This window comes from Aethalodelphis obliquidens, unplaced genomic scaffold (assembly GCF_003676395.1).
Source record: "Aethalodelphis obliquidens isolate GAN/ISIS:26980383/991018 unplaced genomic scaffold, ASM367639v1 scaffold71, whole genome shotgun sequence".
NCBI classification, from domain to species: domain Eukaryota; kingdom Metazoa; phylum Chordata; class Mammalia; order Artiodactyla; family Delphinidae; genus Aethalodelphis; species Aethalodelphis obliquidens.
Genome location: NW_020838015.1, coordinates 10,372,341 through 10,386,181, shown reverse-complemented (window position 1 = coordinate 10,386,181; position 13,841 = coordinate 10,372,341). Strand labels below are relative to the sequence as shown.

The window sequence follows — 13,841 nt, the reverse complement described above, 5'->3', positions numbered from 1 at the left end:
TCTTCGCAAGTTGTTGAGAGCTGGTAACAGCTAGATGCAGTGTTTTTTTCTTTGAAGGTATTTAGATTAGAGGCAGGGATGATGATAAGTGTGGAAGGGGTCCAGTAAAATGATAAATAACATCAAAAACTGAAGTTTCCTTGTGGAATTTCAGGCTTATGAGGGAGTTATTTATACATAGAGGTGTCCTTCCTGAAATGATACCAAGTAGGCCAAAGTCATTAAAGTTCTTGGTAGCAACAAGGTATCAAGTCAACACCAGTGCAGATGTAATCAAATGTCAACGGGAGAAACTCTTAAATGAAAACTTGGACACACAGTAAACTGCCTTCCTGGTGGTCTGGCTAACAGAGAGAGGGAGGGAGAGGGGAGGAGGAATCAGATACAGGAAAAATAGAGTGAGAAAGTAGGAAAACCATACTTCATAGTATAGCTTTCCTTTGTTTTCTGGTTTCCAGAGAGGTGTGAAATGGAAATGTTTGCATATTCAACCACTTCCCCGAAAAGCCCCACTCCTCAGTTACTTCAAAGGGTTTCCCACAGAAAACATTTCAATCCCAACCCACCATAGCGAGGATACTACTAGCCCTACTATTCATTGGAGGAACATTTCCATCACCCATCCTACTCCTTGTAAGAACTGACTATAGGCAAGAGGCCTGTCAAAGCCCATAATCTTACATCATCAAAAGCTTAAAAAGAGAGGGAAAAAACACAGCTCCAGCTAATCCTCATTTCATCAGGAAAGGATCACCAATGTATGAGACAGGAACATTTAAGTAGCCATAATGAATGAGGTATCTGGAATCTCTCAGAAAATACAAGGTGCTCCTCATTTGTCTCCTTATGGTAAAAAGTATTACTCGATCTGTAAAACTAATTAAGTCTTTAATAAATCATTTTAAGAAGTGAGCCTACTAGCAGGAATTTGCAGGTACCTTTTACACTACCCTCCCCCAACCTCCACACCGAGCTTTTATGATCAGAAATCAATAGCTACAAAATTGAGAGTCTTCAGAAACACACCAGACACCAAGTTGGATAAGGCTGTGCTTTATTACATGCATAATTACAAATCTGTGCTAAGTGAAAAATGTATAAAGCAATGGCGACCTGGGTTTAAGCCACACAGAGAAAGGGCTGGACAATCCCATTAACCTTTCTGCCAAAGTCCATTCCATTGCCTTTAACGTGATTGTTTCCTTTTCTTACAATTTGCATAGCACTTACTTGTCAAAGTACTTTCCTTTCATTGTCTCAGTTTATCCTCACAACAACCCTGTGAGGTAGGTAGGGCAATTAACACTATCCCCATTTTGCAGATGGGAACACTGAGGCACAGAGCGGTTAAGATCTCGAGGCTAGTTAGTAGAAGCATAGGGAATAGAAACCAGGTCTCCTAACTCCCCAGCCCACATCTTCCTTTTTGGACTATGTTCCTATGCTTGACCAGGGAGCAGAATGAACTGTGCAGTGAGCCACAGCTTTGGTACAGGCTGTGCCTATGAACAGGGACCAATGTCTCTAAAAGTTAGAATAAAGCTAAGAAAGCGTGACTAAAGGGTTGGCAACACTCAGATAAATAATTGCTCTGAACAGCTCAGCACCAAGTTTCCTGTGGAAACTCTATTAGCTTTAGTTGACTCTAGTTTCTGGACGCCTAGCTACTGCTAATGTCTATACCTTAGCTTCGGTTGAACTTTTACCAACTCTCAGGAACTAAAATGTTGAGTCAGACAGGTTTTCTTTGGCTACTGCAGTTGGAGCCGGCCCTACAAATGAGCTTATTACAGAGACATTCATATAGTGGTCCATGGGCTGGAACCGGCGGCCCCTCTGATCCTCCTGGCCTCACTGGCTCACCTGACAGGTGGTATTTTTCCCACAGCCAGAAATGAATGGACAGAGGTAAGAGCAGGAGGCTGGCCTTGGTCAAATGAAGAAGAGTCACCATCATTACATCAATGGCATCCTTAGGTGACATGACCAGGGTGCTGTCCGTCAAGCCCAACTCCTTTCTGGCCTGTACCTGGTTAGCAGCATAGCTTCAAAAGACAGTTTAAAAGAACAAAATATTAAACACATCATTTTTTTTTTACCTAGAATGAAATTAATTCTTAATCATTACATAGTCCCAAGGGACCAAATATATAATAAAAAGTAAATATTTATTAAAATCTGAGTGCTAAAAAGGCGGGACAATGGGAAAGAGAGAGAAGGGATAAAGTGAAATGGAGGAGGGAAAAGGAACACTCTTGAAGGACCATATATTTGAGGTACACTCAATAAGATAATGAGGCTAAACATTCCTACCCTGACAAAACCATCTCGGGCCATTCCCTTATCTCCATTCTGCCAGGTGGCATTTCACTCATCAAACCCTAGACCGCCTCTGACTTTCAACAGATTTGGACTAGTAGATGATAACAAGGTTTAGCAATGAATACTTCACATGTCTGCATTAAGATGCTAAAGCCCTGGACACTGCCAACAGATACCATTGGCTTTAGCCCCTACAGTGGAGCAAAGCCCCACTGGTTCCATCAACTCAGAAGTATCTTCCATTCTCTACTCTCAGAATGATCCTCTCCCTCCCCAAGGTCCACATTCAAAATAATACACTTAGAGTAACTGAGAAAATTTTTTGAATTCAGGGTATTGGGGTGAGGAGAGACAGAGAGACAGGGGTGGGGAGGAAAGAGGAGGAGAGGCAGAGATCATTTATTTAAACCCTCATATTTTTATACCATCACACACTTTCTTCCCCTTAAAAGGCCAAACTTTAAGCAAGGCATTCATTCAACGAGTGTGCACCCAGAGGCTGAAGACCCTTTGGCAGGAACTTAGAGGTAGGAATTTAAGACTGCGGGATTGGGCTGGATGACCTGATAGGTCCCATCCAAGAAACGCAAACTCCGCACATCATAGACCTTCTTTCTTTCTTGGGTGATTTGGCAAAATCAGACTACAAGGTGGAAAAACCGATTTTGCTCCCTACGTCACTTCAAAACTTTGCCGAGATGCAGATGTTTAGAAATGAGACTGTGACCAGCAAACATTTAGGGAGTAACTTGAAGTTGCTAACACCTACTAGTCCAGGAACTCTTCCCCTTGGGGCAAGCAACCAAAATTGAGGCTGAGCACAGCTCAGTGGTTACCACAGGTCAAATTTACACAGCTCCCTGAGCTCTGAGAAAGCCTCACCTTTTTCTTTTTAATCTACAATAAGTACATACCAGGGAGGCTAACAATATAGATTTTTAAAATATTTTGCTATCAAAATTCAAGATAAGCTACCTAAAGCTTATCACTTAGGCAATGGCAGTAGACGCTGCCCTCCTCCGCAAGAGGGTCTGGTCTTGGGTCAGCCCTCTCCACAAAAGTAGACTGCCTCCACCAAATGCTGCTTTGAGCCTCTTGGTTGCTTGGAAAGCCTGGTCTTTGGTAGACTACTAATTTTTTCTCTCCTTGAGGCACATGATCAAGCAGTTTATAAATGTCGGGGTGTTTGGCTTGGGGCATGGAATGGCCTTCCTCCCACCATCTTACAAGAACTCGTATACTTGCTTACTAGGCTTTTTCCACTGCCATAACTTTCCATTCTCTCTCCAAAGGGAATCCAGGTTATCCCAGAGGTGGTTAAAAAAAAAAATCAAGGTCGTCGGACACTGAAGTTCAGACCACATATTTAGACACCTTTTTTTTAAGGACTCAATATTTCACCTCCCCTTTACTTTCTGAACTCCTCATTTTTTCTCAGAGTTTTTAAGAGCTCAATACTCTATGCACCACCATGAAAGATGCTCTCCTGCTTTCTCTGAACAGATGAGTGGCCTGCGTTTGGCTCTGATCCAGTGAAAGTAAACCGATTCCTCACAATACAATGTGGTCAGTCATCAGTAAGTACTCTGGCAATATAAAACACACTGGTCATGTCAAATTTTCAACTGTCTTCACTATCATTTATTAAAAACTCAACTTCAAAAACTGCACTCCTTGTGATTTATTAAAAAATAAAACCAAAAGATACTGTGGGGTAACAAGTACACCTTCCTACTCATCACCTAACTAAACAAATCAAGGTCAGGATCCAACCGGGACAGGTGATCCAAATACTTAAAACATACAGCAGTGATTACATTCCCTGATCGACTCTCTTGCACGCTGTTTTAAAAAACACATTTGCTCCCCCGACACCTGAATGGGTTCATAAATTCATAGTTAAGAATTACTTCACAGCCTTAGACCACACAAAGTCCCCATTACTTTATCATTCTTGTGTTCAAGCACAACTGAAGACTTGCTAGAGACATTTATGCTTCTTCTCTGCTCTTCCTGTAAAGGGTTCAGATTCAGCCTCTGGTGCCAAAACAACGGAACTGCTTTGCAGTTCCATCAGCAAATTAATCGACTGCTCTGCCAGCTGGCAAATCCAAAGTACCATCAATGTCAGATTATCCACCAGAGGATATCTGCTCTGTGGATTATACCACCTCTACTCCACAGCTGGGCTGAGCCTGAAGGACACCAGAGCCAGAAAAGAGGGGGAGTGTCTGAACGTACATCCAAATAGAAGTGATCTTAAAAGTGGCCATTATTTTGCTTGTTCAGTCCCCTGCTTCTGGCAGTGGCGTAACTAATCATGCCTTAACTATTTCGGCTTCTTTAATTCTTTACATCACAGATCTGAAGATACAAAATATAGCAGTTAGACTTTTACAAATCCATAGACTCTCATTCCTTTCGTGGCCTGGATGCCTACCAGATATTTTGGCTTGGAAAGCCCTAACTCTCTCGAAGCACTTATTGGCATTCTTTTGTAAATCCTTTCCGTGTGTCGGGAAACCTTCTTTCTTATTACCAGAATCGACTGGTCTCGGCTCATACTAATTTTTAAATCACAGATTATCCAGTCTTTTGCCATTGAGGTATGTGGCCATTTGAGACTACTGACAGACCCCCCTATAACAGCTTTGTTGGTTTAAGTATGTCCAACTGCTGAATTGGCAATGGCAGAAAGAACATTTTCCTTTGCCTCAAGACAAGAAACTCTGAGTGTTAAGGTGCTGAGCTAGCAGTCTAGCAGAGAGCTCTACCACAATTAGCCAAACTTGGAGCCAAACCATCGGACTGGACATATAATGGATACCATACACTACAGCTACTTCTAGCATATGAGTTACAAGGATTCCTGAGAAGCTGAGGTTAATGAATGAGATTTATCAGGAGTGAGGTATCAAAGGGATATTATTCTCTGGAGGGCCAATCGGTGCTTAGTATCTAGAAAGTATACCTTGGCACAGTGTTATCTGATTTCTTGAATTTATTCTCTGAAGTAGCACCTGAACACTGGCTCATCTGTCTCAAATCAAAAACAGAGCCTAGAAGAAACACAAAGGCAAACTTAGACACTCTCCATATCACTGCTGTACTATGAAATGCGACCAAACCTTTCACCAACACCAAATACCAGAGATACTAACATTTCCTGTTTTGCAAACTTTAGTTGGACGGCTGATAAGAAAAGACAGGTAGTGAACCAGAAGTACACACATAAGAACTTTGATTTGCGCACAACAGACGCGGTGGTCAGGCAAATAGCCTCATCTCGTGTGAGGGAATCAGTGGTACAGAAGGGACAAAAGACGTGAAGTTACTGAGTCGTGACTATAATATAATATAACCTAGGGAGGTTTTTGTCTTTTTCATTAAAATGCTAGAGTGATATACTTAAGAGGAGAAACTCTGGTGACTGCCTTGATATTTTAAAGATAAAAATCAAAATAAGCCTTGGCTCCCCAGTTCTAGGCAATGAAAGAATTTCAGATTTTGGAAAGATAAGAAACTAGGGGTAAAAAATCCTAGAATCAGAGATAGACAACTTTTAAAATGAGGTACGCTGAGGTGCTTGGAGTGGGAGGAGAGGCTGTGCCGAGTGACTGCTGATTCTAGGCTAGAAGCATGGTGGGAAGCGCTGGGAACAGACTTGTAAAATGGGAAAGGCTCAACTCCCACCCCTAGCATTTGAGTCTCACTGCTGTGGGCGTCAGCATGGAAATGGAGCTACTGGGCTATAAAGCAAAGCAAATGGTTGTGCGTCACCTCTCGTCCATGGGCTGTAAGATTGTAGAGGCTGGGTTTACAATTTAACTAGCCCTGGGAGTTACTTTTTTGTAACAGGAATGATTAACCGGGCACACTACTCAATCCCAAAGACAGGACTCAGGACTGAGGCGTGGGAAAGGGAGAATGGAGGGGGAACAACAGCACGTGGGTAAAACTGTAGAAAACGAAACAGTAGTCGGAATGATGATGGTGGCTCTGTAACTCCACCAGGTGTCCCTAGAGTGTGATATTTTCTACTGCAGTAAAGGTGGTAGGAAATTGAGACAGGCACCTTTTCAATTGTATACAAGCACCTTTGGTGTCACCAGGCCTTGTCCACACCCCTGGGTCTCAGGAAGGTTCTGCATTTTATTTAGAATTCTAAGGAGCCTCAAGAGAGTCACAGCTGCCTATCCTGTTCCAATGCCTTGAATATACCTGAAAGTACCCCAAGTCTAAATTCACGATCACGGGGACAACACTGGCCTGTTATATATATGTACTTAACACTGGGAGGAGGCATGAGTGCCCAGTCATTTTAGTACTGGTGGTTGTTATGAAGGAATGCATGAGAACGCAGATACAGTTCGGGATCTTCCCTGGTTTACCAGTATGCAGTCTAGACTTGGTTCCCTTTACTATTCTTACATATTCCAGAAGCTAAAAGCACCATCACTCATGGAGGTGGCATCTGGGTAAGAGTTGGGACCTCACAAAAATGTGAAAGTCCTGGTCATTGACTTTGCTTAGAACTTTACTAATCATTCGTTTCAAGGAAGATGGAGAAATCATTCCTTGCTACTAACAAATTCGTGGCAAAGTCCTTGTCTACTAGCTAACAAAGGCCATCTGGAAAATTACCCTTTTTGCAGACAAGGAGAAAATTCTATAACTTATCTTTTGTGCACTTCAAAAGAGTACCAGGAACAAGCAAGCTATAAAAGTCAACCTCTCTACATACATTTAGAGGAGATTAACCAAAGCAGCATTGTCTTATAATCAGGTATTAAAATTAACATACACATACACACACATAAACTAATAATGCTAAATATTGTAACAAGAACAAGATAACATTTGAACTGAATTCACAGTCTGGAAAATACCATTCCTATTTTCCTTCTGGTTTTCCTTTCTGTGGTTGGAAAAGCAAAGTCCCTGGTTTACACTTCATCTTCCACCAATGACAGAGTCCAAAAAAGTGACTTTTTCATGAGCTTCCTGCAGGCTATAGGTCAGGACGGTTGGAATTTTTCTTGCATAGTTTTCAGTGATTGCATATTGGCTAATACTTATGTTTTAAATTAAAAAAATCTTTAGAAAAAGAATTAAACCATAGCAATCTTGTTTACTCTTTCATGAAATCTTCCTAATGCAGTATCACAGAAGCCTAACTGAATTTTCTCCTAAAGAGAAGATTAATTTCCAGAGATTATGTAGTGCAACTGGTTAACTTGTAGGAAAGAGACAACACACAAATATAACTTCACCATCCAAATGTGGGAAATGTTTTTTGGGTACCCAGTTAATAAAATATATCCATGGTCTGCAATGTCCTTCCTGTTTTATATCCAGTACAACCCTGTGATTCTAGTTGAAGAGAATGGAGTCAGGATCTTGGTTCGCCATCTGTGCTATATGCTTTAGCACATCCTTTTTGGTAATGATTCCAAGCAATCGCCTAAAAGATAAAACAAGACAAAAATTAATCTGTAGTTAAAATAACATTCTCAAAGGTGACACTTTTTGTGGTCCTTTTCATCTTTGTCTTTGAATACTATCTGTACTTACAGAACGATGACAGGACTAGATTACATGTACCAGGTAAATGGGACAATGCATGGGTCCCGAAGCATGCTCTAAGCACTTCTTCCTCTAGGTCTTAAATCCTGCTATTTCCTGTGGTTTAAATATTCTTCTCTCTATATACAAATCTTACCTTTTGCAACCCAGTTCAAATGTCCCTCTTCCAGAACACCTTCCCTGATCCTATGAGCCAGTAATAACTGTGCCCTCCTCCTGGGAACAGCATGTTCTGTGCACACCTCTTCCATAGCATTTGTCCAATTTGCTGTGTTCTCAGCTTCCCTATAAACACTGTATGCTCCTTGAGGGCAGAGAAGGGTCTCATTGCTTTTTGCCTCTCCCCAGAATCTAGTGGAATGCCTTCTTACATGAAGTACAGATTCAGTAAAGGTTGAATGGATCAGTTAGGAAAAGTCCCCTAACTGATCTCAATCCTGCAAGACATCTGCTACGCTATTCAGAAACTGTAGAGGGCGAAATTCTTATATAATCATTAGATTAACATACCAGGGTCAAAAACAACAACAACAAAAACAAAAACACGCACCCTTCTCCTCAACCTCCTTTCTTTTCCAATAAAAATAGCATGGCTTCCTTTACTGGATAAGAAATATCCCAGAAAGAAAGAGCCTTAGCCTTGGAAGTCAGAAGACTTGTGTTTAGGGAGTTCCCTGGTGGCCTAATGGTTAGGATTCCGGGCTTCCATTGCATGTCCTGGGTTCAATCCCTGGTCTGGGAACTGAGATCCCGCAAACTGTGTGGCGAGACCAAAATAAATAAATAAATAAAGGCTACCACTACTAGACAGTAACTGAGGGTCCTTGTGCAAATCTTTAAACCTCACTGGAACTTGGTTTTCTCACCCTCAAATAATAACAACAAAGGTATCGTAAGCACCAAATACTATACATATACTACCTAATACCATTATAATTTCAGTGCTGCCTGTTCATGAGAACATAGTTGTTTCCTTTGTGGGGGAGGAACTGAGTTATTTATAATGCACAACCAGCAGTTCGCATCTCTCAAACCCACTATCTTCCCCAAACTCCTTTTCTATTAATTATGACAAAAAAAGAAACACATTCATCTTCATCTCAGAGCTTCAAAAAGGTCTATAAATGCTACAAATATTCATGTGAGTTGGGTTCTTCTTTCTTTATCTCTCTACATTCTCTTTTCCTCCCAAATCCAATTTGCCTTCACCAAAGAGCTCTCACCCATTGTGTGTAACCAGGCACTGCCGCAGTCCCAGCTTGCGGAAGATATCTACCACGATCTCCATGGGTGTAAGGTCAGTCACAGTGAAGGGGCTGAGATCCAGGATGTTCCGAAGCTTGAGGGTAGGTGGGGTGTATGGTGGCACTGGAGGAGAATGCTCGGTGAAATAAATGACAGAAGTGCTCACAACTCCATCCTGTTTTTTTCGAGCATTTTCTATTTGAAAAGTAGAAAACAAAAGGTTGAAAAAGGAATGACTACTTCTAAACTTCTGGCCCCTAACCAGTCCCCTCTCCACTCTGTCCTTCCCCTTTTCACGCATGCATGCATGCTTAGTGATTGATTGTATAGTTGATTTACAATGTTGTGTTAGTTTCAGGTATACAGCAAGGTGATTCAGTTTTATATATGTATATATACATATAATTATATATATATTGATATATATAAACATTCTTTTTCAGATTCTTTCCCATTACAGGTTATTACAAGATACTGAATATACTTCCCTGTGCCATACAGTAGCCTTGTTGCTTATCTATTTTATATATAGTAGTGTGTACCTGTTAACCCCAAACTCCTAATTTATCCCTCCCTTCCCCTCATGCATATTTATTTATTTCCATAGTGGATTCCCTTATCCCATTTCTGAAATCCTTACCAACTGAAATAATGAGGTCTCTTCGGAGGACAAAACCCACAAGTCTTTGGGACTCCCGGGACACCACAACTGGGAAGCCACTGTAAGTGGTTTCACTGATTATGGTCTCTACGTCTTCCACGGTCATACTGTCCTGAGTAAGGACAGTCAACAAAGGATCATTTCTCCGGGGTTTCATCACATCCATTGCCAGGGTCTTGTGAGCAAACTCTTCTTTGGCTTCAAGAAAGGGGTATCCATTGAGACGGATGTGGGCATCATAGATGCCCTCCCGCCCAAGAGCATCTGCCACCCACTTGCTTGTCATGGCTGCGGCCATCAGAGGCACAATGTATTCCAAGCCACCAGTTAGTTCAAACATTATGACAACAAGAGAAACAGTCATCCGAGTCACCCCGCCTGCAAAAAACAGACACAGGCTACTTACTGAAGGGAGCAAAAGTATAGGATTCATTACAGTTATGGGCCTGTCACAGGCCCCATCCAGAAAAAGCTACTTACCAGAAACATCACTAAAAGGAGGCCTCACCTATAGACCCCTGCAACTGCATTCAAGCAAGTTTACAGTGAACATGAGTCAGACTTCTAAAAATAATCTCTACAAAAGTACAAGATACCTCCTTCATTCTTCGTCTTTTTTTCATTTGTCTGTTGCTCCCCACCCCCCAATTATATAAGTAATTGCATAAGATCTCTATGATTTGTGTAACACTACAGATACGAGAGGTTCTCTGGGATGTGCAGGCCCACAGTGGAAAGATAAGAAAATACATATATTTTTAAAGTATATAAAAGAAAGCCATTATCCATAAGCTCACTGTCCAGAAATATGCTGAGTAAAAATTTCAAATGACTTTTTTCAAAAACGTATGTTTTTATACAGATGAACTCATATTATACGTTTAAATTCCCCACCATGCTTTTTCTCCTAACTTTATATTAGGAATACTTTGTATATTAGTACAAATGTATTTAACATTGTATTTAAAGATATTAAACCTATTAGCATCACATTCAGTGGCTGTATGGTATGGCATTATATGGATGTACTGTACCATAATTTATTTAACCAGTCCCTTATTGTGCTTTTAGGTTGATTCCAGTTATTTGCTATTACACATAATACCATGATGCACATTCTTGTGCAGATCATCTTTGCCCAAATTTCTGATTATTTCCTCAATATGACGGAATTTGAGAGAAGAATTACTCTCAAAGGGGAGGAATGGAGATATATGGTAAAGAATGCTTTCTTAAAGCACTTGAAAATGGCAAGCCCAACAAGAAATGGAGAGTCATCTTTAAAAAAATCTACAGTCGGGCTTCCCTGGTGGCGCAGTGGTTGAGAGTCCGCCTGCCGATGCAGGGGACACGGGTTCGTGCCCCGGTCCGGGAAGATCCCACGTGCCGCGGAGCGGCTAGTACCCGTGAGCCATGGCCGCTGAGCCTGCACGTCCGGAGCCTGTGCTCCACAACGGGAGAGGCCACAACAGTGAGAGGCCCACGTACCGCAAAAAAAAAAAAAATCTACAGTCAATTGTGTTTAATATCACTCGTCTTTATAATGCCACCTGGGTAGCAATCTCTTTGGAATCAATGCAAACAGTACTCACCCAAGCAGGCTGCAGCCCCAACCATCGCATAAAGGCCAGGGGTGATACAATCCGCTCCTTGACTGCACCAGCTATTGAAGATGGCCCAGTCATGGTGGTAATAAGCCAGCTGTTCCATCCCTACTCCCAAAAGCCGACCCGCTATAGCACCAACAGCCATGCTAGGGATAAAGAGGCCAGAAGGGATCTGCAAAGAGAAAGCAAAAGATGGTCAGTGAGAAGTGATGTGATCGTCCGGCACATGGTAAGGGCTAGAGGACTGACCCTCTGCGAAGCGAACAGGCCAATGACAATTTAACTATGCACTACGCTAGCAAGTGGCCGCAAAGATTTGTGTAACACTACAGGGACTAGAGGTTCTCTGGAACGTGCAGGCAAGGACGACTGCAAAGACGCTTACCCTGATTCGGGGTCCATCAGGCAAGAGCCTGAACTCTCCAGACCAACACAGAACTGGAGGCAGAAATTAAGCCTTTCCCAAAGAAAAAGGAAAATAGATGGAGTTTCTCATATATGCAGACATTTTCCCCAATTTTGAATTCTAATCAACAACAATTACCCTTTATTGACTATCTACAATGTTCAATGTTGGATGCTCTATGGACCAGATTTCATGGGTTCTTTACAACCACCCCAGGAGGCAGGTGTTATAATTCCCAACTCGCAAAGGACCTAAGGTGCAGAGAGGTTAAAGAACTCACCCAAGGCCAAGATTTAGTAAACGCTGGTACTGCGGTTTAAATGCAATGCTTGTAACCACTCTCATGTATTGAATCTTGACCCATTACTCACACAAAAAGGATGGCACATGAGGTTTCAGTTTATTTTAACAGTATAAAGAAAGAATAAATGATTAAGTTTTCTTAATGAGATAGTGACTATGGTTGCATGACTGTCCCAAAAAGGAACCCCCATCTGTCTCCCCATTCTTTTTTTTTTAACACCTTTATTGGAGTATAATTGCTTTACAATGGTGTGTTAGTTTCTGCTTTATAACAAAGTGAATCAGTTATACATATACATATGTTCCCATATCTCTTCCCTCTTGCGTCTCCCTCCCTCCCACCCTCCCTATCCCACCCCTCTAGGTGGTCACAAAGCACTGAGCTGATCTCTCAGTGCTATGCGGCTGCTTCCCACTAGCTATCTATTTTACATTTGGTAGTGTATATATGTCCATGCCACTGGAAGCAACCTAAGTGTCCATCATCGGATGAATGGATAAAGAAGATGTGGCACATATATACAATGGAATATTACTCAGCCATAAAAAGAAATGAAATTGAGTTATTTGTAGTGAGGTGGATGGACCTAGAGTCTGTCATACAGAGTGAAGTAAGTCAGAAAGAGAAAAACAAATACCATATGCTAACACATATATATGGAATCTAAGAAAAAAAAAAAAAGGTCATGAAGAACCTAGGGGTAAGATGGGAATAAAGACACAGACCTACTAGAGAATGGACTTGAGGATATGGGGAGGGGGAAGGGTAAGCTGTCCCCACTCTTTTTTTGACTCCTAGGATACAATAGTGCATTCTCAATTTTCTGTGCTAAGAGAGGGAAAATGATGACAGAGATAATCCAAACAGCAGATTATTTTAAAATAGCTTGTATTCAATTCTGGAATATATTTGAATCAGGGTGGGTCTGATGGTCTGCAAATTCACTTTAGATGAAAGAATGAAGCCACGAGGTAAAAAGTAACTCAAGAAGCACTGAAAATCTGTCCAGGGTGTTGAGGAGGATGCATATCAATTCAGAGATTACAGTACTGCCTAAACTGACTTGCTGGCTCTTATTTTCTGGTTTGAATCTCCATTTCCCTAGAGAAGAGGAAATACCTTGGTAGCTGAGTGCTAAAAAAAGAAACAAACAAATGAAAACCAAGGAAGAGAAGGAAAATACTTTACAAATTTTCCTTCCTGGTTTCTTCTGACACACGGAAATGATAATGGGTACTGAAAATAAAAGATGCTGGCCTAATACCAGCTGTTGATAATCTAAATACTAATTTAGGATCACCTGTGAAGTTCTTGCTAATTGGACACTGATAACTGTAAAAAATACATTTAGCTACCTATTGGGTTGAGCCATATGAAATTGCTATTTTAGTGGTCAAAATGGTCGGCAACTTCTTTTGGTTCAACCTACTATCTTGCTTTATTCGTAACTCTAAAGCCACTTTATAAGGACCAAAAATGTGTTGGTCAGATATCGTTTTGATATAAAATGCACTGGAATAAATACCTCAGCATCCTTTTTGAGAGGCAAAATATGTTTTCCACAGAAAAGGAGAAAATCTTTCTACTTGAAATCTCATCACTGAGGTTTGCATTTGGCCTAAAACTGGGCTTGCACAGTTTTAGATAGAGGTACAATCATCTAAGAAGTTATGAGAACACGTGGGGGTAAAAAGGGATTTGGGTCTTTGA

General features: G+C 41.2%; 1 protein-coding gene across 4 annotated transcripts in view; it reads right to left on the bottom strand.

The window, feature by feature from the left end:
- Window positions 1-1,037: 1,037 nt before the first annotated feature.
- The window catches only part of CLCN5 (Cl-/H+ antiporter 5), a 162,637-nt gene continuing 149,833 nt past the window's right edge, over window positions 1,038-13,841 (bottom strand). For 3 of the 4 annotated variants that reach the window (XM_027091232.1, XM_027091231.1, XM_027091234.1), the window contains 4 exons: window positions 11,407-11,593; window positions 9,794-10,192; window positions 9,132-9,348; window positions 1,038-7,786 (listed from right to left, as the gene is read on the bottom strand). In XM_027091232.1, the coding sequence (XP_026947033.1) occupies window positions 7,696-7,786; window positions 9,132-9,348; window positions 9,794-10,192; window positions 11,407-11,593 (894 nt within the window). In that variant the 3' untranslated portion in view covers window positions 1,038-7,695. The remainder of the gene's footprint in view (window positions 7,787-9,131; window positions 9,349-9,793; window positions 10,193-11,406; window positions 11,594-13,841) is intronic. The other variant, XR_003429625.1, reaches the window with a different exon arrangement.